At 38.4% G+C, this 23,038-nt stretch overlaps 1 protein-coding gene and 1 long non-coding RNA gene across 8 annotated transcripts in view; one reads left to right on the plus strand and one right to left on the minus strand.

The window, feature by feature from the left end:
* The window catches only part of CDH11 (cadherin 11), an 80,169-nt gene extending 74,359 nt beyond the window's left edge, over nt 1–5,810 (plus strand). For all 7 annotated transcript variants that reach the window (XM_082769804.1, XM_082769805.1, XM_082769808.1 and 4 more), the window contains 2 exons: nt 3,578–3,829; nt 4,869–5,810. In XM_082769804.1, coding sequence (XP_082625930.1) covers nt 3,578–3,829; nt 4,869–5,365 — 749 coding nt within the window. In that variant the 3' untranslated portion in view covers nt 5,366–5,810. The remainder of the gene's footprint in view (nt 1–3,577; nt 3,830–4,868) is intronic.
* Nucleotides 1–23,038, minus strand: part of LOC309882578 — a 34,018-nt gene that overhangs the window by 1,603 nt on the left and 9,377 nt on the right. Inside the window, exon 3 of the long non-coding RNA XR_014318316.1 lies at nt 17,559–17,701. This is a non-coding gene — a long non-coding RNA (uncharacterized lncRNA). The remainder of the gene's footprint in view (nt 1–17,558; nt 17,702–23,038) is intronic.

Genomic DNA, 23,038 nt, shown 5'->3' on the forward strand with positions numbered 1-23,038 from the left:
CAGTCCTATAATTATCATTTAATAGAGTTTCTTTCTACCAACTCCTAAAAGTAATCACATATTGCAGTAATCCAAAAAAGTAATCACATTCTACATCCTATTAATAGCCTACTGTGTTACCAAGTTTTTCAGCTGAGACTATCTTCAGTAGAAAGCATGAGATAATGGCTTATCACATGCTGTGATAAAACACCGAATTACTTTTGCGCTGTTTACTTACATTATACCACATAAGTAAACAGCACTGTGTTTGCCCAGGCTCTGTTCAATTTTACTCCTATTGAAGTCAGAGCTTCAAAAGAGCAGCGGAGGCTCATAGCACTTCACCACAGAGAGATGGATTTTTAGCAGATGGATTTCCTGCTTTAAATCCTGCCCTGTCTGTCCTAAACTGAAACGCCCTTTACTTGGGTTCACCTTGTGTGGAGGCCAGGCACAAAGCCAATACTGCTGGAAGTATTGCAACCACCTCGCTTTTGCATGCTGCACAAGGACGCATCATACCACACTGGCAAAAGTGAGGTGTAGTGATGTTTTCAAATATGCAAGACAGAGCTCTATGAAGACTGAAATTAAGTGCATGAGTCCACTAAAATCAGTGACAATAATAGCTGGAAAAATGAGAGCATGTGTATTTTCTGGATGGTGTTGAGACAGATATTTTCTTCTTTCTGTCTTTGTGTTCTTCAAGACTGCCAGTCAAGTAGTTCCCATACGTGTTAAGTAATAGTTTTAAGTTGGTATTGACATTTAACTTCTGTTTCTTGACTTAAAAAAAAATATGCCATTATACCTGGATTATAGTTATACTCCTGGGACTTGAAAATGATGAAAAAGCGAGGATGAGAATATTAGCTAGGATTATATGTTATCTTTTATCTAGGTAAAAGAGTTTTATTTTCTCTTGTGGATATTATGTTCTTTCTAAATGTGAGAAGTGAACATACACAGAAAAGAAATTAAATGACGTGTTAGTCCTTTTTAATTTTTAGCCAGGAATATTGATTGGATTTTACTTTTAAAAATATATGTATATATTAACTTAGAAATCACCTCAACTTAAACCAGATAAATGACCCATTGGATCACATTCAGCTTTAGTATAACATAATTGGCCACACTGTATAATAACTGAGTAATTTTCCATCCTTTTCTTATTTCTAGTAGGAATACTATTTAAGCTATTAATAATATTTACCAAAATTCAGGAAACATGCAATATGATATAAAAAATGTGTAACCAAGAAACTAAATATACTAATACTTGATACGGCTTATATTTCCTTCCAGTTTGCCTTTACAGTCTCTAGGCAGTTGTATCTCAGTCCTCTAGTGATGTTCATATATTTTGGCACAAGAGTTGTCTGTCCTGCTGCACTCTAATTTAATAGAGCAGATCTTTGTTCTCAGGTTGATGAAATGAATTATTAAATGCATTTTAGAAAACCCTTTGGATTAATTTGATGCTGTATCAATGTATGTTTGTTCAGGTGTTTGTTGTTAGGTTAATAGGTATCAGATATTACACTTCTATTTATATAAAATTATCATGAGCCCATTAACTTACAGTCCAAAAATAAGACTATCAGATAAACACTAAAATCCTTTCAAAAAATTGTGCCAGAAAACCTAGCTCAGGAAATGTTGCATGTAAACATTTAGAGGGGTAGAATGACTTTGAAAGGAGACAAAGGGCACATCGAAAAACCAGAAGTGATATTGGGAGGTGAATTAATTCTGCATGTATCAAATGTATCTAAGACAGTCCTAAAAAAATTCATCCTATTCTGGTGTGATCTGCAAAATTTTCTAGTGTGGAGAGTCTCAATAAACAGGACCCTAGTACAAGCATCCTTCTCATCCCATAAATTGATCTGTGTCCATCAAGTCTGGGGACTGTTTCAGACCTTCTCCTACATCAGGGGTACTGTCTGCAAGGGTGATTAAGGCAAGAGCACTTCACTTTTGGTATAATTTATTCACAGATTTTCATGGAAAATGATTAGATCATTAAAAGAGGTTTTATGGTTTGCATTATTAAATTCTTGAATTTATGCTGACTCTTCAACAGGGAAATGATTAATCTTTTGCAGTACCCCAAGGCAGCAATAAAATGGAAGAGAATAGCCCTCTGTTAGTAGATAAAAGGACCATTCTATTCTCTTTTTTTCTTTTCATTATATAGTGAAAAGCAAAGAACTTTCTTAAAACAGAAAAGGTTGTGTGAATTAAATTCTCGTCATAAACTAGTTTTTGAAGGTCTGAAAACGACAGATGGGGTTGTTTTGTTTTACTTACTTCGGGATGTTTACAATTTTATAAACTTTGATTCAGTCTGAGAACTGAGAAACAAGAAGCACAAATAAAGCAATGCTGTTCATGCTTCCTTGTCTTTGTCTGTCAAGATTGGGAGCAGGAAGCCCTAGCCATCTCATCCCAGTGTTTCACGTCACACACTTCCCTTTCAAATGCTTTTGCCCCAGGACTATCCAAAACAGCTTTCTGTGCTGAGATGGATGCTTGGTTTTGATGCCCTGGACTAGGAAGCCCAAGGCAGGCAACTGCTCAGTGATAACAAATGGAAATGGTGTTAGACAGGCACCATAACTCAGTACATGGCCACATAATTCATAATGTGTCCCGACAGCCTGTGCATGTATGATCGAGCTGTCTGAATTCTGGTTTGGAGGAGTTTGGGTGAAAAACTGGTTTTGCCAAAATGCTGCTTGCTTCAGTGCATCTTACTGAAAGAGATGAACATTGAGGCTCTGATCTGCTAATACACAGTAAGTGTTGGATTTGTGTTTTGGTGGGAGTCTCATTCACACCGGCCATGTCGGTGTTTTCCATTCCTGCAGGTCTGACACCAAGAGCAATAGGTCAATAGGGGGATTCATTTTCTTCCCCTATGCTAAAGGCTTTAATTTTCAAAATTGCTTATACCAAGCAATACCAAGGCCCAGTTATTCTAACGGTTGTTGAAGTATTGTGACTTTCCCAGAAAGTTGCTGGGGTGCAAAAAATATTGTCATTTTCCGTGATAACGGTTTGCAGGGTAGGATTTCGGTGACATATGCACTGTTTAGTATTTATGGTTAATGTGTTACATTGCCTTAGCTGGTATATCTAATATTCAAGTGTTTATATGATGTCTGTTTTATAATAAACATAAACATTATGAGTCGTATAATCACTGCTTTGTTTACTGTTAGCATATTCCCTTTTGGTGTTTAAGTAATTGGTGAACTTGCACATGAAGGATGCTAAGATACTTTGAAAAGAGAACAATACATGTTAAAAAGTACTAACCAAGAGAGACAGTTTTTGTGTTCCTTGTGTTACCCTCATCACCCTTAAAACTGGGGGGGTATGGATGAAACAAAATACTGTAATTGCTTTGGGGTCATTAGGAAGGTGATACTTTGTTCATGTTGTTTTTACATTCTAAAATGTTAAAAAAATAATAATAATAATAATAATAATCAGGGCCACTGTGGCAAAATATATTTTTTCCGTATTTGCTAAGATGAAAACTTTGAGGAAAAAATGATAATGACCATCTCCCTTCTTTAAACAGATAACACAGCAAGTGTTCTTGTTAGACGTGAAGGATTTAGTCGCCAAAAGCAAGATTTATACCTTCTTCCCATTGTAATAAGTGATGGTGGACTCCCCCCTATGAGCAGCACCAACACCCTCACCATTCGAGTCTGCGGCTGTGACAGCAATGGCTCCTTGCTCTCCTGTAATGCCGAAGCCTACATCCTCAATGCTGGATTGAGCACGGGAGCTTTAATCGCCATTCTCGCTTGCATTGTGATTTTGTTAGGTAAAAAAGTTCTATACTTATTTTTCTTCTATACTTGTTTGTATTAAAAAACAAAACAAAACAAAAACACAAAAACACCAAAAGCAAAAAAAAAAACTTTGGCTCCAAGATGGAGAAGTCAATCTTAATTTCTTAGCATTTATTTTTACAGGTGGCACTAATCTGGCAGGCTGAAACACAATATATGATAACTGCAATAGAAAGCACCAGAGAATTTGTCTGTGTGTGCTCAGAGAATGTCCTTTTGTGGCCTAATATCAGTTAATCAGGGACACTGTTTAAAGGAGGTCACGACATACAGTTTTAAGTTTTGTGATCTTCCCTGGATGACAGGTTCCTTATTGAGGTCAGCCAGGATTGATGGCTCCTGCCAGCTATTTCCCTCTAACTTCTCTTGTGTTGAAGACAAATGAAGGGCTCAGAAGACCTGCTTTTAAGAAAGCACTATAAAGCTTTTCCTGATTATTTGAAAATATTTACATAAAATGTTTTAATTTGTCCATAGTAATTTATAGTATTTTATTATGTATTTTTAAGTAATTTAAAGAAATCTGCAGTGAGAAGGAACACGTCAACAAAGGCACGTATTTTCATCTGTTACTTCAGAAAAATTCCATTGTCATGGAAATGCCCAGAACATGGAATTAGAGTTCAGCTTTGGGCATACAGGGGACAGTAAAGATTGATCCTTGTTTTGCTGCAGGCAGAGATGTGATTGGGCAGCTCAGGCAGTGCTGCTGCATTAGAGACCCACAAATGCTTTTCCTGAATTAAAGTCTTGCATTAATGATCAATTAGTATGAGCAGTGGATTTCAGCCCAATGAGAAACCCTCAAATCAGTATGCTCAATTCGTGTGGACAAACATCGTAGCTTTTGCTTAGCTGGATATTCTAAAAATGCAGATGTTAGCAAAAATACATGCTGAACTGCTGCTTAAAAGCTGAGATTTCAGTGAAGGCAATAATCTTATTTATAAAGCAGCTACTGTTTGAGGTACAGACTAACTTGCTTTTTTTTCCCCCCGCCCCTCCCTATAGTCATTGTAGTGTTGTTTGTAACACTGAAAAGGCAGAAAAAAGAACCTCTGATTGTTTTTGAAGAAGAAGATGTCCGGGAGAACATTATTACTTATGATGATGAAGGTGGAGGAGAAGAAGATACTGAAGCTTTTGACATAGCTACTTTGCAGAACCCTGATGGCATCAATGGATTTATTCCTCGTAAAGACATAAAACCTGAGTATCAGTATATGCCAAGACCAGGGCTTCGACCAGCTCCCAATAGTGTTGATGTTGATGATTTCATCAACACAAGAATACAAGAAGCTGATAATGATCCAACTGCTCCTCCGTATGACTCTATTCAGATCTACGGCTATGAAGGAAGAGGCTCAGTGGCTGGTTCACTTAGCTCGTTAGAGTCAGCGACAACAGATTCTGATTTGGACTACGACTATCTACAAAACTGGGGACCTCGATTTAAGAAACTTGCAGACTTGTATGGCTCCAAAGACACTTTTGATGATGATTCTTAACAATAAAGTTTAAGATTTGGCCTTAAGAACTGTGTCTGATGTTCTGAAGATTCCAGAAGAAATTTAAGCAGGTATTTTTTTAAAAATCAAGAAAAGTCTCATTTAAACATGTAAGTTTGACAGAAAGGATTCCTTTGATAAAAAAGGACATAAAAGTGGTAAATACTGTGAAGTACCTTTTCCTGCAAAAGGCAAATATAGAAGTTGGCTGCCAACTTCACTAGAGGAAAAATACCCACTTAAGAAATACAAAATATTTAAATGAAGGAAAATGCTAAAAGTGAACCTACAAATAAGGGAAATCTTTTATGTGTTATGAACATCTAAATCTTTTATGTCAAAGAAGCTTCCACAAATTAGAAAAGATAACAGTTCTGAGCTGTAATTTCGCCTTAAACTATGGACACTCTATATGGTAGTGCATTTTTAAACTTGAAATATATAATATTCAGCCAGCTTAAACCCATATGATGTATGTACAGTACAATGTACAATTATTATGTCTCTTGAGCATCAAACTTGTTACTGCTGATTCTTGTAAATCTTTTTGCTTATACTTTCATCTTGAACTAATACGTGCCAGATATAAAAACTCTGTCTTGTTGCAGTGGGAGGCGCCCTATTTCTATGTCATTTTTAATGTATCTATTTGTACAATTTTAAAATTCTTATTTTAGTATACATACAAATATCAGTATTCTGACATGTAAGAAATGTTACAGCATCACACTTATATTTTATGAACATTGTACTGTTGCTTTAATATGTGCTTCAATATAAGAAGCAGACTTTGAAATAAACTGATTCTTTTTTAATTCTTGTTCTGGTTATTAAGCATATAAGGAAAAACATAGTGTTTCTAATGTCCCATTTATAGTTCTGACTAATTTACTACAGTTGTGACCTTTTAATAGCCTTATTTATTATGTGTTTGTAGTTGGTTTGTTGCCTTGTTAAGTGATTATTTAAAAATCAAGTACATTTTACAAATGTTTTTTAGATTAAAAAAAAATGTAACGTCTGGTGAACATTTTGTACCCTCTCTATATACAGCTTGTGGCTGCTCCCAGAACACAGTAATAATCATCATATAATATGACTGTGTTTTCTGGATTAAATTAAGTGTAATACTTTTAAATATGTCCCATGTAATATGCATTTATCTTATATCTTAGGAATTCCAGAGGTTTCAGAAATGACTTTATAAGTGGACAGGAGCACTCTGTGTTTACAGTTTACTCCAGGCTTGTGATTTCCATACCTGTGCTAAGCTTCTGCGGGTTTTAGAGACTTAAATCTGACCCAATTTAGCTATAATTTCCCTAAAGACTGTTCTACCTGACAATTACCTTACCTGAGTATTAATTAAGATTCTGGCACTTACTTTTATTTTGATTTTTTTGTTTTTGTTTACTGCATTAGAATAGCATCATCCACTGATAGGAAGACATTTTAATTTGTGATGACAGAAATACAGAGTGCTTTCAGAGTTGTTCTTTGTAATGTATGTTTTTAATCGAAAAATGATCTATAACTTTTTTTATATTAGTTCAGAATGAGCAAGGGATTGGAATATGTTCCGTGCATCAACATTTTCAGCATCTGTGTACAGCTGTAGTTGTGCTAAATTTAATATAGTTTGCTGTTTAGGGTCAGAGATCAGCAGCTGCAATATGGGAAGAGGCAATAAATAGAAGCGATATACATTTTTCTACTGTTCATTTTACAGACCCTGTCCTTCATTTGCAGTCAAGTACCAAACTGCTTGATCTGAGAGGAAATCTGATTTGTTGGTGTATTGCTTTTCTGAAGACCCCCATATGTGTAGTTAGATTAAAATTTAATTCATTAAAATTATGAATGATGTTTCAGCTCTATAATCATAACATATTCACTTGTCCCATTATATCCCTATGTTTTATAAGGCAAAGTTTGCTAAATCAGCAGATTTGCTCTACAATGTTTATTGTAATATTTCACTTTATTATAGCTGTATGCATTCTATATAATTCTATAGTTTATTATTAACTCGGTTCAAATTTCTTTGGTTGTTGATTTTTTTCTCTGTTTATAATCCAAAGAATATTTTGCTAGATTTGCACATTTCTCCATTATAAATTTAAATAAACATTAAAAAATGAAATGAGTATCAATTTACAAATTAACAAATGGAAATAAAGTTAAAAAAAAAAAGTCATTTGTAGGACTCCATCCTCATTGATGCTATCTGGTTTTGTTTCACTATTGAGCAAGTTTTAGAATTAATAACTGCATTTTCTACATTTTTATGTTTGATTTTTAAGAAGGACATTGTCAACTACATTTTTAATAGTTTTAAATGCTTTGAGTTTTAGTCTCTATTGTTTGTAGCACTCTCGTAGATGCTTGGAAATAAATTTTCTTTCCCTGCTGGTTTTGTCCTTTTTCATTTGATTATTTTTCCCTTTCCCAGTGAATATGCAATTATGATAGTGCTTTATTAAGTTAGTCTTGCTAATCTCAGCCAACACTACCTCTGAAATGCTGGGAATTATACTCATTACGTATCATCTGCAGTACCCCAATGAACTGTGTTTTGGCAGAACGACAGGGCATTTATTTGTGTTAAACTTCACAGCAGTGGTTGCTGGAGTCTCAGGCTTATAATTTGAGTGCAAAAATCAGCCCAGCACAGCAGTGCTGGGTTAGTCCCCAACAGAAATTAGAGAAGACTGTAGGCTGGGGCTGTAGTTTGCAGCAGTGCTCCCAAGGATCTGAGCGACCTGGGAAGGGATTTACTTGCAGGAGCTACTTTAAGGTAATCTCTCTCACTGTCTGCCTGAGCTCAGGGAAGGACTGAAGCCTCACATCCATGGAAGGCCACAGAGAGATTCACTGTAACTCCAGTGGGTTTGAAGGCAAACAGTAATTAATAGGATCAGCACAACTGTGCGGCAGGTAAGTTAAGGGACACTACCAAATCCAGATAATGTTTTGGCCATATTTTCCCTCTCAGACATCCTGCTTAAGGATCATCATTTTGAGATGGAAGAGTAGGGGGAACAACAAAATTCCTTCTGATTCCATCAGTTACAGACATCAAGATGTTAACCAAGAGTAATGTTTATTTTGCGAATGGAGTACATTACGTAGATGTATGTGCTCCCATTGGCAAAAACAGTCCCCTCCTTTTCTAGCTGCTTGTCACCAGGAAAACTTGCATCTGAGCAAGGCTGACGCGTCCCCTATCTCTCATATATCCACAGTACAAATGTACACAATTTCTCTCATCACTAGCAAGAAGCAATTAGGTATGCAGGTTCAGTGCTGGTTGCTAAGGGAACTCTCAAAACCTACACTGATATGGGAGAGGAGGGTTTGTTTGGGGTTTTTTAGATTGCCTCTGTCATGTTCTTGCCAATATGTCAAGCAGCTTTTGATACCATGTCAAGGGGTACAATCTTGCCACCAACATTTACATGATCTTGTGCAAAATCATGTCTCAGAAACTGATATGACCACAGATGAGAAAAGCTTTTAAACAACTTACATGTTTCTTTATTCCACTCTGTTGACTGACGAAATAGAATGCTGAATCTTACGCATTGCTGCCAGTAAGCCTACAGGAAAACTGAAGAATGGGAATTTAAATCAGGCTCACAAAAAGGCAGCCTTAGTTTTCTGGGTTCCAAAAGCTTGGAATTCTTTTATGTCTTATGTCCTTATTCCATCAGAATTCTCAAAATTATGTGTTTTTTATTGAAAACTGTAGCAAATAAAAATATAAAAATAAATCTTAAAAAATAATCTAAAAATAAAATAAAAATCAGACCCTATGTAGTTTTCCACTGTGGTGAGTGATTGAAGTACAGAGGTACAGGGTACAGTAGTCAGAGATGAACAGTCAGCATCAGAATCACATTCCGTATTAATAAATAAATAAATAAATAAATAGCTTGTGTAAGGAAATAAGTGAGCTTGATAACATTAGTTAGATATCTAGAGTTAGCTCTCTGGAGCTTTGCTACTATTTTCATTAATTTGGGCTAAGATGGAGCATTGACCAGTTCTGCCTAGCCCCACCTGGAAAAATTCAAGTACCACAGAGTTCAGCTTCAAATCAAACAAGGAACTACCCGAGACAATTTGATTTAAGCCTGGCTGGCAATGGGATAGAACATATTTTGTACCTAACTCATTGAAATGTCTGGTATGTGGCTGCTCAGCAGATTTTCAAACCTGCCACCTCTGTTGTGTGCCCAGGCTCCTGGTGGCGATCCAGCTCAAAGGCCATGTAACAGCCAACAGTGCTGGACTTCTTGGTGTCTTAGTCTGACACAGGGAACAAAATGGCTTCTGGGCCTGCTCTGGGAGATGTTTTGTAGACTTTTGTGCAGCTTGTAGAGCACAACAGGCTCTGGTAGTGCCCAAGCCTGCCATTACTTAATATTAATCTCAGTATTTGATAGGAAAAGCTGTTTAAAATCCTTGACTGTTTGAGCTGGTGTGATTGAACACTGAAGTCACAAGAACAATTTTAACCAACTGGGACCTCCTCTAAAGTGAGATTCATTGTCATTTGAAAAACATCTCTTGTAGTTCTGAATAAAATCCTAGCCCTCTTGTCTAGAGGTGTTTGATTATGGGGTGCTCAACAAGCAAAAAACATATTTATTTCAACTGACCAAATCCACATGCTGTTGCTCAGGCCTTTCTGCAAGTGAAGGCCTTCTTTTGTTGTTACTGTTTGTGGCTTCTTTTCTAAACTTCATGTTATTCCATGACTCCTTAACTCACCGCTCTAGTAGGCCTTGCAGATATACCAGTCACCTCACAGAGCTTCTTTTTAGATATGAAGTGCTGCTGTACTGTTCTTTGAGGTACATGTAGGTTCTAATGGGGCTGGGGGGGTGGGGTTACTTTAAAGCCATGAAACATTCTCTTCCACTACTGCAAAGCTGTCTGTCTATGTCCCTGTGCTGTGCTGAGTACCCTATCGGGGGGGGGCTAAGGAGCAATTTTTCAGGGAGTAATAAACTCCCTTGTACTTGGCAGGATGGCTTTAGAAGCCCCTCTGCCCCCCCTACTGCTGAAGACAGCCTTCCTTCCAGGAGGCTGCTCTCTCCCTGTTGCCGCCCAAGCTCGTATTTTCCTTCTTATTAGTGTACTGAAGAAAGTCATCATTAATCAAATGCAAGCACATTTAGCAAAGTTCAATGTGTATGAAAAATTTATGTCAACCTTTAGGCTCTATGACAGCCCCAAGGCTTCACTTAATAAGTTCTATAATGACTTACTGTTAATGGCCGATTCACATTATCTCTTTGAGGTCTATTGGGCCTTTCAGTAACATTTTCTATTATTGATTATGGAGCTGTTGCACATTATCCAGACATATAAGCAAAACTGTTGTTTATGTTCTTTGCTTTCTAAAATGGAAATGTGGATGCATTAAACTATAAAAAGTCATACAACGTAATTTTCTCTCTTTCATGTTTTGTGGCCCCAGTGTAGTGGAACAGTGAAAGAAAGAGTGTAGCCATTTGGGGGGACTGGCAAAAATCTCTTAAAAATTACGAGAAGTTTGACATATCTTGTTCACAGATTTAGCAGAACTCTACACTTCAAAAACCATCAGCATCCAACCATCTATCAATCACCCTTGCTAACAGTCTCAGAAGAGGTAAAGACAGAATGGCTGACTGCCCTGGGTTCTGCAGCTTTGGTCACTAATGAGTCATATTTAATTTCGGACATTTAATTTCTTTCTGAATTTTATGTGGAAAAAAATACATTTCAAAGGGAAATGTTTCTGTCAACCGAGCACTGCCTATTTCTGTGGCTTTACACAATGATCCAGCAAACGTTTTTCACTAACCACAATCTCTCAAAATTGTTCAGTGCTCATAATTGTGGTATTATTTTCTAAAGCCTAGATCTTGTATATGCTTACTATTTAGGACAATGTTTACTACTGTGAATAAATGGTAGCACTCATAATAGTAAGTATAATGAGGTAACACTACTGTAATCTAAGTGCTCCCTCACTACTGGAAGCTAATATCTCACACTGTGTTGGAACATCGTTAAATGAAAGAATATGAGCACTTTATGTGCCTACACATACTGCTACTGCACTGCAGACTCTACTCTGAAGTGCCCGGTGTCATGTAAAACTCCTTTCATGGAGAAAAATTCCTCCAATAACACCTAAGCATCTCACTAAGAACTGATAAAATGGCATATTTCTTTGTCATGGCCACCCAAAGAGAACTGATTGCATGTTTCATTCATGTAAGTAACAATATGCAACTGTAGTAAGGAGGAAAAAATAGAAGAGGGAAATAAATAAAGCCATAGTACTTTAAAACATTTTGAAAAAGCAAGACGAAAGCTACAGGAATTCATTGTATTGAGAGATACTGTAAACTGCCAGCCAGGTCAGCACCTACTATTGAGCTACTCAAACACGTAAATCAAAACAGGTGATGTATTTCTATCTTGTTCCCCCCTTCACCTTTCCCATCACACTTGCAAAATCAAACTTGATCCAAGTGCAGAGACACAAGGTCAGAAGCCATCTTCCTGAACACACGTGCACACCAGCACCTAGAGATCACATATGAGGCATTTTTTGATGTGCTTAATGGTGCATAGTAAAACCTCCAGGTACTAACAGGGTAAGTCTAATAAATATGTGGCATTGCTTTTGCGTTACCTGTCTCATGTTTGTGATTCAGGACCAGCTGCTCCGTGGTGAAAGAAGTGGATGAGCACAGTCAGAATTCTTCTGGCTGCTTTTCAAGTGAGATCACAGTATAAACAAGCTACTTATCACCAAACTCTTTAAAGAATTAAAAGCTGTGCATAACCCTGCATATTCCAAGGAGACTATTGCTGGTAAACTGCTCTCAGCCATAGCAGATAATCAGAAACTTCTGCAAGCAATCTTTGCTATTAACAGTGCTTCAGAATAAAGAAGGCATCTGTACTCGACTGTAATAAAAAAAACTAGTGCAAAATGTCTGCATGATAATAACAGAGACCACAGTTTTAATGAGACTTGGGAAAAAGAAAGGCTAGAATTTCTGAATGTTTATTTGCCCTTGGTGGATTATGAGGTAATGTGAAAGTCCCTGCTTTTTTTTGCATAGAGGTCAATACGGAGTTGGACTAATAAAAGAGCATTAGACTCCCAGTGCACCTATAAAGTTCAGAACCTAAACTAACCCTCCCAGCTCAGTGCGTGAAGCAACATGACAGCGATTCATTGCAGAAGTGGCCCCTTCCCATTGAACGTACAAAAGGTGAACCAAATTTCAGCAACAGTCAGCTGTTCTGTTTATTTGGCAGCAAGAAGGTTACTGTAATAATCTGTCTCCTATAGCCCAGAGTATGTCCTTTCTTGTGACCTTCCTCATAAGCCTCAGGCTTTATCATTCTTTGCTACCAATTTGTGTTGGCTGCAGAGTCTAAGGGCAAAATTTATGAGATATTCCTGGGCATCACAAACTGCAATATTCACTGACGGATGAGCGATTCAGGGCTCCCCCTGGCACAGGGCACCCACGTGGGACTGATGCTTCGGGCAGCACCATCTTGGGGCAGTGTGGCTGTGCCAAGGGCAGAGCTGGAGCTGCCACATTAGCAATGTGCTGTGACCAACTGCATCAAAAAAAAAACACAACACCCCCAATCCCCAGGCCTTGTTTCAGTTCTGGGAATCAAGAAGCAGATGAGAAGCATTTCTATGAAGGCAGCATGCACGTAAAGGAGAGGCAGCAGAAGAGGTGCTGAAGCCAAGGTAGCAGGGAACCCCTACTTCACTATTTGTCTTGAAAGGTGTTACAGCGAAGAGCAGGAGGAAAAAAAGATTCAGACCATTTTGTGGCTGATTGGTATGCAGTGATATATGAAGTGAAAAAGAAGCCTACAAGACAATGAAGCTAATCTGAGCATGAATGAAGGTACAAAAGGGGCTCAGTTCTCAATGCTCTCCTTGGTCTCCATTCTCCAGCCACCACTTTGCCATGACAGAGACCCGACACCAAAGCACAGGCATGGGAGACAAGGCAAAGTGGGGAAAAGGTTTGCTTTGTATCACCTGTGCTATTTGCATCAGCTGTGCTATTGAAAAAAAAAAACAAAACAAACAGCTGTTCTGAGGTGCAGCAGATTGAAGGCCCCCATTCAGGAGACCTGGCAGTGTGACATTTTGAAGGATCTAGACCATTGCTGACTTCAAATATAACCTTGCAGCTTTTAGAATCCCTTTCTCTCATAATCCTACTCATCTTTAGAAATAGTGATGGACCCCCAGAAAATGTTCCTTGGCTCTCTGCCAGGCTCCTTTCCAGTTGTCTTGTGGTCAGGTCAGCCCTGTGGGTTAATACGCCTCTGCTGTCACAGCTGTGGGGGGGCAGAGCAGAGCACTGCTATAAAGCATCATACATCCTTTAAGCGCTCAGATCATGAAAGCTTTCTCATTCACAGCTGAATAGCATTGAAGTGGGGTGTCCAGCAGGTAAAAGATTGTTGAACTTAGTGGGCCAAATTCAGTTATTTATCTGCCAAAGAGTTTCTATATCTTTCTCAGAAACAACAGTATTAGTCGTTGTCTGTCATTTTTGAACCCTGAAATTATTTAAACTCAGAAGACTTTATTGTTTGAGTTGTGTTATTAGACTTGACTTTCTGACAAATGAACACCTCAGCTATTTGAGATCTCCAGGCAGTTCTGCATACGTCTCACCCCCAACACACACAGAGACACCCCCCCCACACACACACACACTCTATTCATGCTACTCACTAGAAAGATGCACAATTTGGCCTCTCTCTCTCTAAATTTTTATTTATTTTCCTGAAAGATGCTATTTTCTTGCTTGATCTTCTTCAGATTACATTTAAAATGTATTCTGCTTGCCACCCTGTGTACTCCATTAATACCTTTGCCACCAGCATCCAGCACTCAGTGTATTACTTTCCATTAAGAAAATTTACGGTACAGATTTAATTTATTTCAGTTAAAGATCACTGTTGTCATGGAGGAGCATAATATCACACTCACCTGTTTGATGAATTAACAGGCTAAATACTAAATCATTGCTCACTTCTGCAGGTCCTCCTGGTTCCCTTGTAGGAGGTTTAAGGAGCATTGAGATTGCCTGAGCAATGAGGGAAAAGTCTGTGAAGTTTAGGGACCACACTGATCAACAAAAAGGCCAGAAGAATCACTACAGTTATGCTAGGGGAAAAGATGGCCATATGCAAATTTAATGCAGAATAGTCTCATCCTGCCAAAGAAAAGAAAAAGGAAAACACAGAAGGTTTTAGGGGCTGCCAGTACATATTATTCAACTTTCATTAACTCTCCTAAGAGCAAGCCACAGAATTGAATTTGGAGTCTTACTGCAACTCTAAAATGCAGCCCATCTGCTTTCCATCCCAAACAATGGATGGGCCAACATTTATGCCAAAAAATTTGTCCTAGGATTTGAAGGTTTAAATGGCTGTTACCTAAAAATCTGGTGCAACTCCCTCTTTCAGAAATACATTTAGAAGAGCATTTTGTGTTCAGGCTTCTTATGTGTTTGAACACTGCTTGAAATGATTCAGGAGTTTTGCTTGACAAACGGTTGCTGTGATCCAAGGCCCATATGGCTTGTTTTGGAGTGTGTAAAGGTCACTGCTTCTGTTAATACAACTAGTACAAATACTTCCCTGCCATCTGACGATGTTCCTCCTTATTCAGATTGGCAGCCATTTCCCCCCCACAATCTGGAATTTCCTTTCAACGTGGGTTGTTGAAGTGGAGATGATAACAGTTTTAAAATCAAAGGTTGAATGCTTCTGTTGAGTTATACTTGGAACCGACCATGTTCTGTACAGTGAGAACATCCCATATGGAAAGGACATATGTGTTGGATACAATAATACATAAATAGTGGATGCAATTTTACATAACCCTTATATTCTTATAACTGTCACATATACTTCTGTAATGAGATAGGTGAAATAGAAGACTTTGAAACTGATATTTAAGTCCATATGTCAAAAGCTTACACAATAAATAGGCGTTTTTAAAAAAAGATTTAGTAGTTTAATTATTTTTCAAACATTTGCATTGGCGTAAGACACCTTTGAAAACCCTGTTGAACTGTCCTAACGAAATAACACTGTAGACAGTGCCACAACTACACACTGTGATATCCACCTCCAAAACACAAACACACTCACACACATCCTTTTTTTTTTTTTTTCCCCTGGGTTAGTGCTTTCAAAAATGTTAAGTTTTCAAAGGAGCAGAGTTGAAAAGTTTCAGTGAAAATTCAGAGCCAAGATTAAAAGAATACTGACAACAGCTTTTGTTATGAAGTTTCAGCATGGCTATGATTTGGAGCAGGGATGTGGAACCTGGCAGGAGGATAACCATGTCGTCACTGATTTACACTTAGCTCTCCCTGAGAAAACCCATCCAAATGTAGAAAACATATAAGCTTCAGAGGGGGAAAAAAAAGTCTCAGTTTGCAGATGCTCAGAAAAGACCTGTTAGTACTTGGCAGCTAAATTCTTTAAAGAGTCTGGGCAACAAATGCGCCCGTCCTCCCCATACCCTGCCCAGACTCTGCATCAGCCCCCACAGATGACTGTGAGCACAGAGTTGGCTACAATGAGAGTTAAAACAGGATGGGAGTGGGCTCAGTATTATCCAACACAATAACATTTCTGTTTATTTTAAAGGAGTTTAAGCAAGTTTTCTCATGTCAAGAAATCACAGACATTTTACAAACCTGCGTTGCTCAGTTTCAGAAGTCAGGGAACAGTGACAATACGTGTCACACTCAAAGTAAATTAGTTACAATCACGTTTTCCTCATGTCCACTTAGTCAACAACCATTTCCAGTTGTCTGAGTATTTGTTTTCCCTCTACTGACCAAAACACTGGAACTAGTTTTGCTGGAAACATTTTTTAAACTTCTTTCTTTTTTTTTTATTCTTCTGTCAGTAAAGATAAAATAATGAAATTGCTTTGTGATACCGTTTTATTCTTACTTTCTGGGGAGGAGGTCTGTGGAAATACATTATTCTCTTAACAGATGTTCTATAGAGATGTCAGCTGTCAGCTGAAGACCCACACCGTTTGTGGCCATGTGGTTACGACAGTCACATCAAGTGATAGAAATGTAGCTGCCCATTTCAGCAGCACTTCCATAGCCAACAAGCCTTATAAGAGAAATCCACATGCTTATTATATGCTTTTTCATATCTCTGATTAAAAATTAGCTGAGTGTTTTAACTGAGCTGTGTGCCAATAGCATATAAAGGAAGCATTTAATAGACTTCAAAGTTGTTGTGTTGGTGCCTAGTACAGGCTTCAAAAGAACCCTAAATCTGAAGTGCCCTTTTTTCAAAGCATTTCCCAAGATTCTCCCTTTAAGCGAAGCTGTGCTCCATGAACCTATTTTAAAGTTTCTTTCTTCTTGTGGAACTAAGCAATTTTTTGTTTGCTTGTTTGTTTGTTTCCTATCTAAATAATTGAAAATGCTGTGAATCAAACTGGGTGGAAAAAAATCCTACAGTGAATTTCAATGGCCAGAGCCAGGCTATTAAAGAATAGATTAACACTGCAGAATGGAAATATTTTAACCAGCATGACCACTGCAAACTGAAATCTAGCTTGCCGCACGCTACCAGGGAGCAAGAGTGCATGTTCTTGTTTAAAGAGTGATTCCTTAATCAACAAATTTACAGCTTTACAGCGCTGTGAAACAGCAACAAAAAAGACCTCCTATGTACTGCCAAGCAATGTTACCTAGAACAGACTTCATTTATGTTCTTATTACAACCTTATTATAATAATAATTGACATGGCTAGGCCATTACACTAAATTAGTAGGGGTTTTCACACCCACCCAAAATGAAAGAACAGATTTCCATAGGTTCCTTCTAGAAACCACTGGGGTAGTTCTGGGGGAGCTGCTAAAAGCCTTCCAGTGCATGCCCGCTGTTCGCCCCCCAGTCTCCTTGTACCATCTCTTGTGCTCATCCAACCTTCTGTGCCTTTTAAGTGGCAGATTTTTATTTTTATTTTTTTGACATTCATTTAATTTCTGGCTGGTTTAATGAGCTGAAATGATAAAGCAATAAGAAAATGAACTAAATAACAAAATTTTCTGGAAGCTGCCCAAATTAGATGCAATTTTTTACTCACTGTGATGACGCCCATTCTTACTGAATCTTCTGATCACTGCATGGATGTGCTCTCACAGACGCAAAACGAAAATCCTGTATCCCTTTGACCAGTTCATGGCTGATTCTGAAAGTGATCCTGTCTGTTGTCTTTTACATCTTACCCTTTAAAAATATTCAGAGATACTGTGAGGCTTGTTGCACGATGAATTTCCAAGCAAAAATGTTTCTACTTCTTTTTAATGTACATATCATTGACTCACACTGACACATGTGCATATAACTTTGGATTTCCAACAGATTACTGTATATTTTGGCAGCCTTCAGTTATATGCTATTAAATTACGTGTTTTTGTAGGACTTACTAATTGTATTGATATCCTTTAAACATTGCTCCTATAGCAACTGTTGAACTCTATGGCACTTTGAGCAACCAGAAATTTACACACTAAATCTTAGCTGATTATTTAAATAGTAGTAACTACTGTAGTTTTAAAAAGAAAGAATAATACCAAAAACAGCGCATTGTTTTACCATCACCCCATTGTAACAATCTTCAAATACCCATCTCTCCAGCCTGTCGCTAGACTGGACATCTCAATAGATGCAGCTTGTTTTTATTTTTTTCTCTCTACCCCTCCTTCCCCCACCCCTCTCTGATTTCTATTCCTTTTGGTTGCAGAGGAACGGAAATCTGACAAAATGCTTAAAAAAAAAGGCCCAGCATTTATTATTTTTTAAAATCTCAGTGTTTTCAGCTCATCACTTCAGAAGGCCTGACATGCTGCTTTTTATCTCTTGGGGTTGGCACTTTGGGAATCAGATTTCATTACAATAACAAAACAGGTGTCATTTATGTTCTTAACTTTATTTAATTTTTTTTTATATCACTGCATAAATTGCATCTGTCTTTCTGCTATAATATAAAACAGAAACCCTGAGCACTATTTCCTGATTATTCTACATCATTTTTCTTAGGAGAAGGACCGTTCCCCTGTCCTGGTCAAACTCTAATTAACAAAGAGATAGCATCACTGTAAAATTGTGCAATTCCTATTTTACATAATGTTTAGTGTATACTGCTGCCCTTCACTGTCAAAGTAATACTGCCTGTTTTAGCACAAAGATATCTGCATTTCTGTATCTTTTACAAATTCTGCAAAGGCTTAATGAATGGAAAGTTCTTTGAAAAGCTGTAGATAAAAGGCAATTCTGAAGTCAGTCATTAGTAGTAAATACCCTCATCAAAATTTCTTTTGCTAATCCTTTATCCTCTAGCTGCGCAGGCTGCGCTGACAGGACAAAACTACCATTCCATCAAGGTTATTCTAATGTTAACTTACGGATGGCAACTGTAAGAGTCACCCATATATATAACTCTGCTGGCATGAATGTTACCCTCTCACCAAATTTGGTCAGTTAAAAGTGTGCCACCTTAACACTACAGATCAATAGCAAAAAGAAATTCATAGTCTTTCTAATAGTCTCACCATTAAAACTAATATTGTGTAACTGGAAATCAACTGCTTCAATTAATGGGAATATATGGCTTCATTTTGTAGGCACAACCTTTACATTTGAGCACTCAGTGACATATGGGTTCCCACTGGTGCTATAATTACACCATGCCTAAAAGTCATCATTAGTTTAAAATGTGGAGGTACTATTTTTTTATAATGAACAATCTTGTGCCGGTTAAGAGTGCATGAGTCTTTTCTTTTAGCACTAGTTTCAATAGAACTCATTCATTTAGTTCACAGTTTCTCCAGTGGCTGCTACATACCCCTTGGTGTCAGCGTGGGATTTCCAGGCTGACAGCTGTACCTGTGAATCGCAGTTACAATGGTCCTCTTTAAAACGCTCTGTAATGGTAAGACAACACTGTATTGTTTTCCATTGGGTCAATGGTAACGTCATCTCTAGCACAGTAATTAAAATTCTGCGCCCCAACAGTCCTCCCTTGCAAGAAGGAAACGGGAATGTTTAACACAGGCAGAAGGCAAAAAGGGACTAATTGAGACCAGTCCCATGGGGCTTTGAAAAAATGTATGGCTGAGACACTGGCAGTAACATGGGGCGAGCAACCATCAGAGCGCCAAGGACAAAAAGCCCTTCTGAGTGCCTAACTGGAGCTGCGAAGGATGCGGTATAGACAACATTCAAAAAAGTTGTTCTTGTCTTAGGTGCCCATCTCAAACCACAGCACCATGACATAGGGCTGCATTGGCTCACTGTTCAAATCACCTCAGAAATAATTGGTTGACTGGTTCCTTTTGGAATTGGAAAAAAAAAGGCAGATTTATCAGAACAATGTTTTTAGACGGTTTGGAGGGAATAGGAATGGACTGGGAGCTTAACAGGAAATCTGAGCATTTACTTTGATCTGAAATGAACACTTCATTTTGCATTTCAGTATTTTAAGGAGTCTTTTGTGTGGTTCAGAGGGAAAGTTTACATAAACTTGAGAGAAACTTCCAAATGAAAACTAATGCAAATCAAAAACAGAGATGTGTTTAAGACCTGTCAACATGAAATGTTTTGATATTTATAAAGTTTTGTGTTAGTTTTTCTTGGGCATGAATATTTCAATGAAAGCAATATGTGATTTGAAAATGCACATCAGTGTCAAGTGCCTGCATTTTTAACAAAGTTCTAGCCTTTTGGTTCTGCATCTAGTTGCTTGTGGGTCTTGCAGATCTTTCAGCCACACCATTTTGTTACCTCAGACAACCACTGTAACTTTGAGATTGAAAACCACAGTCAGATTTCCAAAGATGCAGTAGAGAGGCATTGATATTGCTTAAATCAGAGAAAAACCGTTGTGTATATTTGTCCTGTCCATAACACTGAATACTATGAAAGACCTGGAAGTCTTAAAAGTATTTGAGCTTTAGGTCTGTGGAGCCGAAAAAGCATTTTTTATTAAGCTACATGCGGTATTAAATGGTGGGAAACACCAATCAGCCCACTCCATCCCTTTCACTATGCACTGCCATTGGAGGCACTGCCATTGTCTCCTATTGTCTACTAAATGGTTTGTGTCAGTGGTTTTTACATCTTCTACTCCTCATCAAGCAGCTACCCTTTGGTCAACAAAGCCTTTGAGCTAGCATTCCCCGCTGTACCAATGAGGACTATTGTCATGGTGTTGCTTGCAAAGGCCAAGGCGTGGCTGTAGGCAGAAATCTCGAACACCCAGGTGGAAAGGTGCGTGAGGGCCGTGGCAGGACTTTTGCTTGTGCCAGATGTGCATGCTGTTCTTTCCTAGAGAGCTACTGAGTTCTTTTCAATGGCCTAATGCTGTGTGTTATTTCTTGCACCCACTCACTTGGCTGTCATTCAGCTTCATTTTATATATGTAGAGAAGACTAAGGTCAGAGAGAGCAACTAGTCTGAAGGAAGGAAATGTTCCTTCAGGGAGACAAGGGCAGGTAGGAGAACACTGAGCTGTAGGAGACCGCTATGCAGTCAGGCACCACCTCTAGCAGACTCAGCATGGGATCCCACAGGACCTTGTCTGAGCTAATGGTGCAAGACACTATAGGAAGGGAAGTCGTCATGACTCATGATTGCTATGTGAAATATTTGTGTGCACAGTCTGTGTACCTCTGGTTAACAGTCTGCAAGAAGTCCCCGTAGGTATTTGAGCCACATGAATCCTCCTTCCTTATTTTCCAGAGATTCCTTTCCAATTAAGAATGCTGCAGTTTTGATGCAGCTTTGACATTTGATGTGCAGATCTCTAACTACTTATAAGCATCACCCAGCTCCCTCACCGCTACCTCGGGAGTGTTTCCCCAGCCCACACACACACTTCCCTCCCAGGAGCGCTCGCCGTAATGCGGCCGGCGCAGCCTTCCAGCACACTAACCTATATTTCCCTGCAGCTCCCAGCCCGCATGGCGCTGAGCCCGCCACGCTCCCAGCCTCCCACGCACGTCCCTGCTCTCCCGGCTGCCTCAGCCGGAGCTCCAAGTGCTCTCGCACCGGCAGAGCAGAATAGATATCCGTTCTTACCAGATTTCACCTGGTAGATCCAAGTAAAAATCCCTTAGGACAGTCATTAGGCAGTGTTAATTATGGCAATCAGCCTACCCAGTCTGACCTAATTATAAATAATTAGCTTATCCCTTTATTTCCAAACCTCTCTCCCTAGTGAGACTGCACTTTTAAGAGTTTTAAACTCTCAAAACTCCCCTCACAGATTTGCTTTGCAGTTGTAACAACCTTGACATTAAAGGCATAAGGCTGTAAGAAAGGGATGTTGAACATCTTCTAGGTCTGTGTCTCAAAACTTAAAGAATTACAAGCGTTATTTCTCAGGCTGTAGGTGGTGCCTTTCACTTGTGCAAGGCATCTATAGTTTTTTGTTTTTTGTTGGTTTTGTTTTTAAATAAGCAGCAAAATTCATACTCATTTGCCAAACAAACAAAACAACACAAAACCAAAAAAAAAAACCCACCCTTTTCTTAAATACCTCTTTAAAATCTTGTGCTTTTGGAATAGCTGATTACAGTGATGCTTCTCAGAGCCATTGTAGCAAAGAAAGCAAGTGCAACATGAACTACAATTCTTTGCAGTTGTGCCACATTTTGTTTATGTTAGTGACAATAGTGTTAAATAAACAACTTAATTTTCTGTTAGTGAAAGAATGCAGTATTTTTATGTTTGTTGCTTCAAGCAACAAAGATTTGTCTCTGTAAATTGATATTTACTAATCCACAATTTATGTTGAAAGACCAACTCTGGGTGAAACTGTCTTGTTCTCCAAGTTTATTTTTTGTTGCTCTCCCATTGCATTTTGAAATCGAGCACAACACATGTGGGTTACGTGTGATCTCATGGGTAATGCACTTGACATAACCAAAAGATATATCCTTATAGTCTCAAAACACGTCTCCAAGTGTCTCTTCCTATAAAAGTTCTTTGAGGATTTTTTCTAAATCCTCATTCTTGGTCCAAATAAACACTTTTTCTTGAGCTCCCGTAAGTGATTTTTACTTTTGTACATACCCCTGTGCTAAGGGGTATATATCTGACATTTAGTCTTTTCCACCTGCAGCTCTCCAAGGCCACCAGCAGAAACTGTTTGCACACTGCATAACAGAGCACCCACGGAGTCAGGAGCTTCTGGTAACTATTTCCAGGCTGTGTCCACCCACATCTAGGAGATGCTGTAATGTTCATGCTCCAAACAAGTCATGCTCTGATGGACCTTCGCCCCTTGCCTTTGCCACTGAAAAGGGAGTCCTGAAGCTCACTCAGTGATGTCAGTTTGCGATCATTTTCAAATAATTCCCATTCCAAAGAATTGTGCTCCTGGCTCATTTGTGCTAATGCAAACTAATCCCAAATGTGTCAAAATTTACTACTTTGAAAACGAAGTTAAAGCTCATTAAAGCCAATTTATTTTTTTTCCCTCCAATGATTCCCAGGTTCTCTGGATCAAACCCTGTTTACAGAATTCTCCCAAGGCTGTCTTACGCCTTTTTTTTTTTTTTT

Source organism: Aythya marila (assembly GCF_965140915.1).
Source record: "Aythya marila genome assembly, chromosome: 12".
NCBI lineage: Eukaryota > Metazoa > Chordata > Aves > Anseriformes > Anatidae > Aythya > Aythya marila.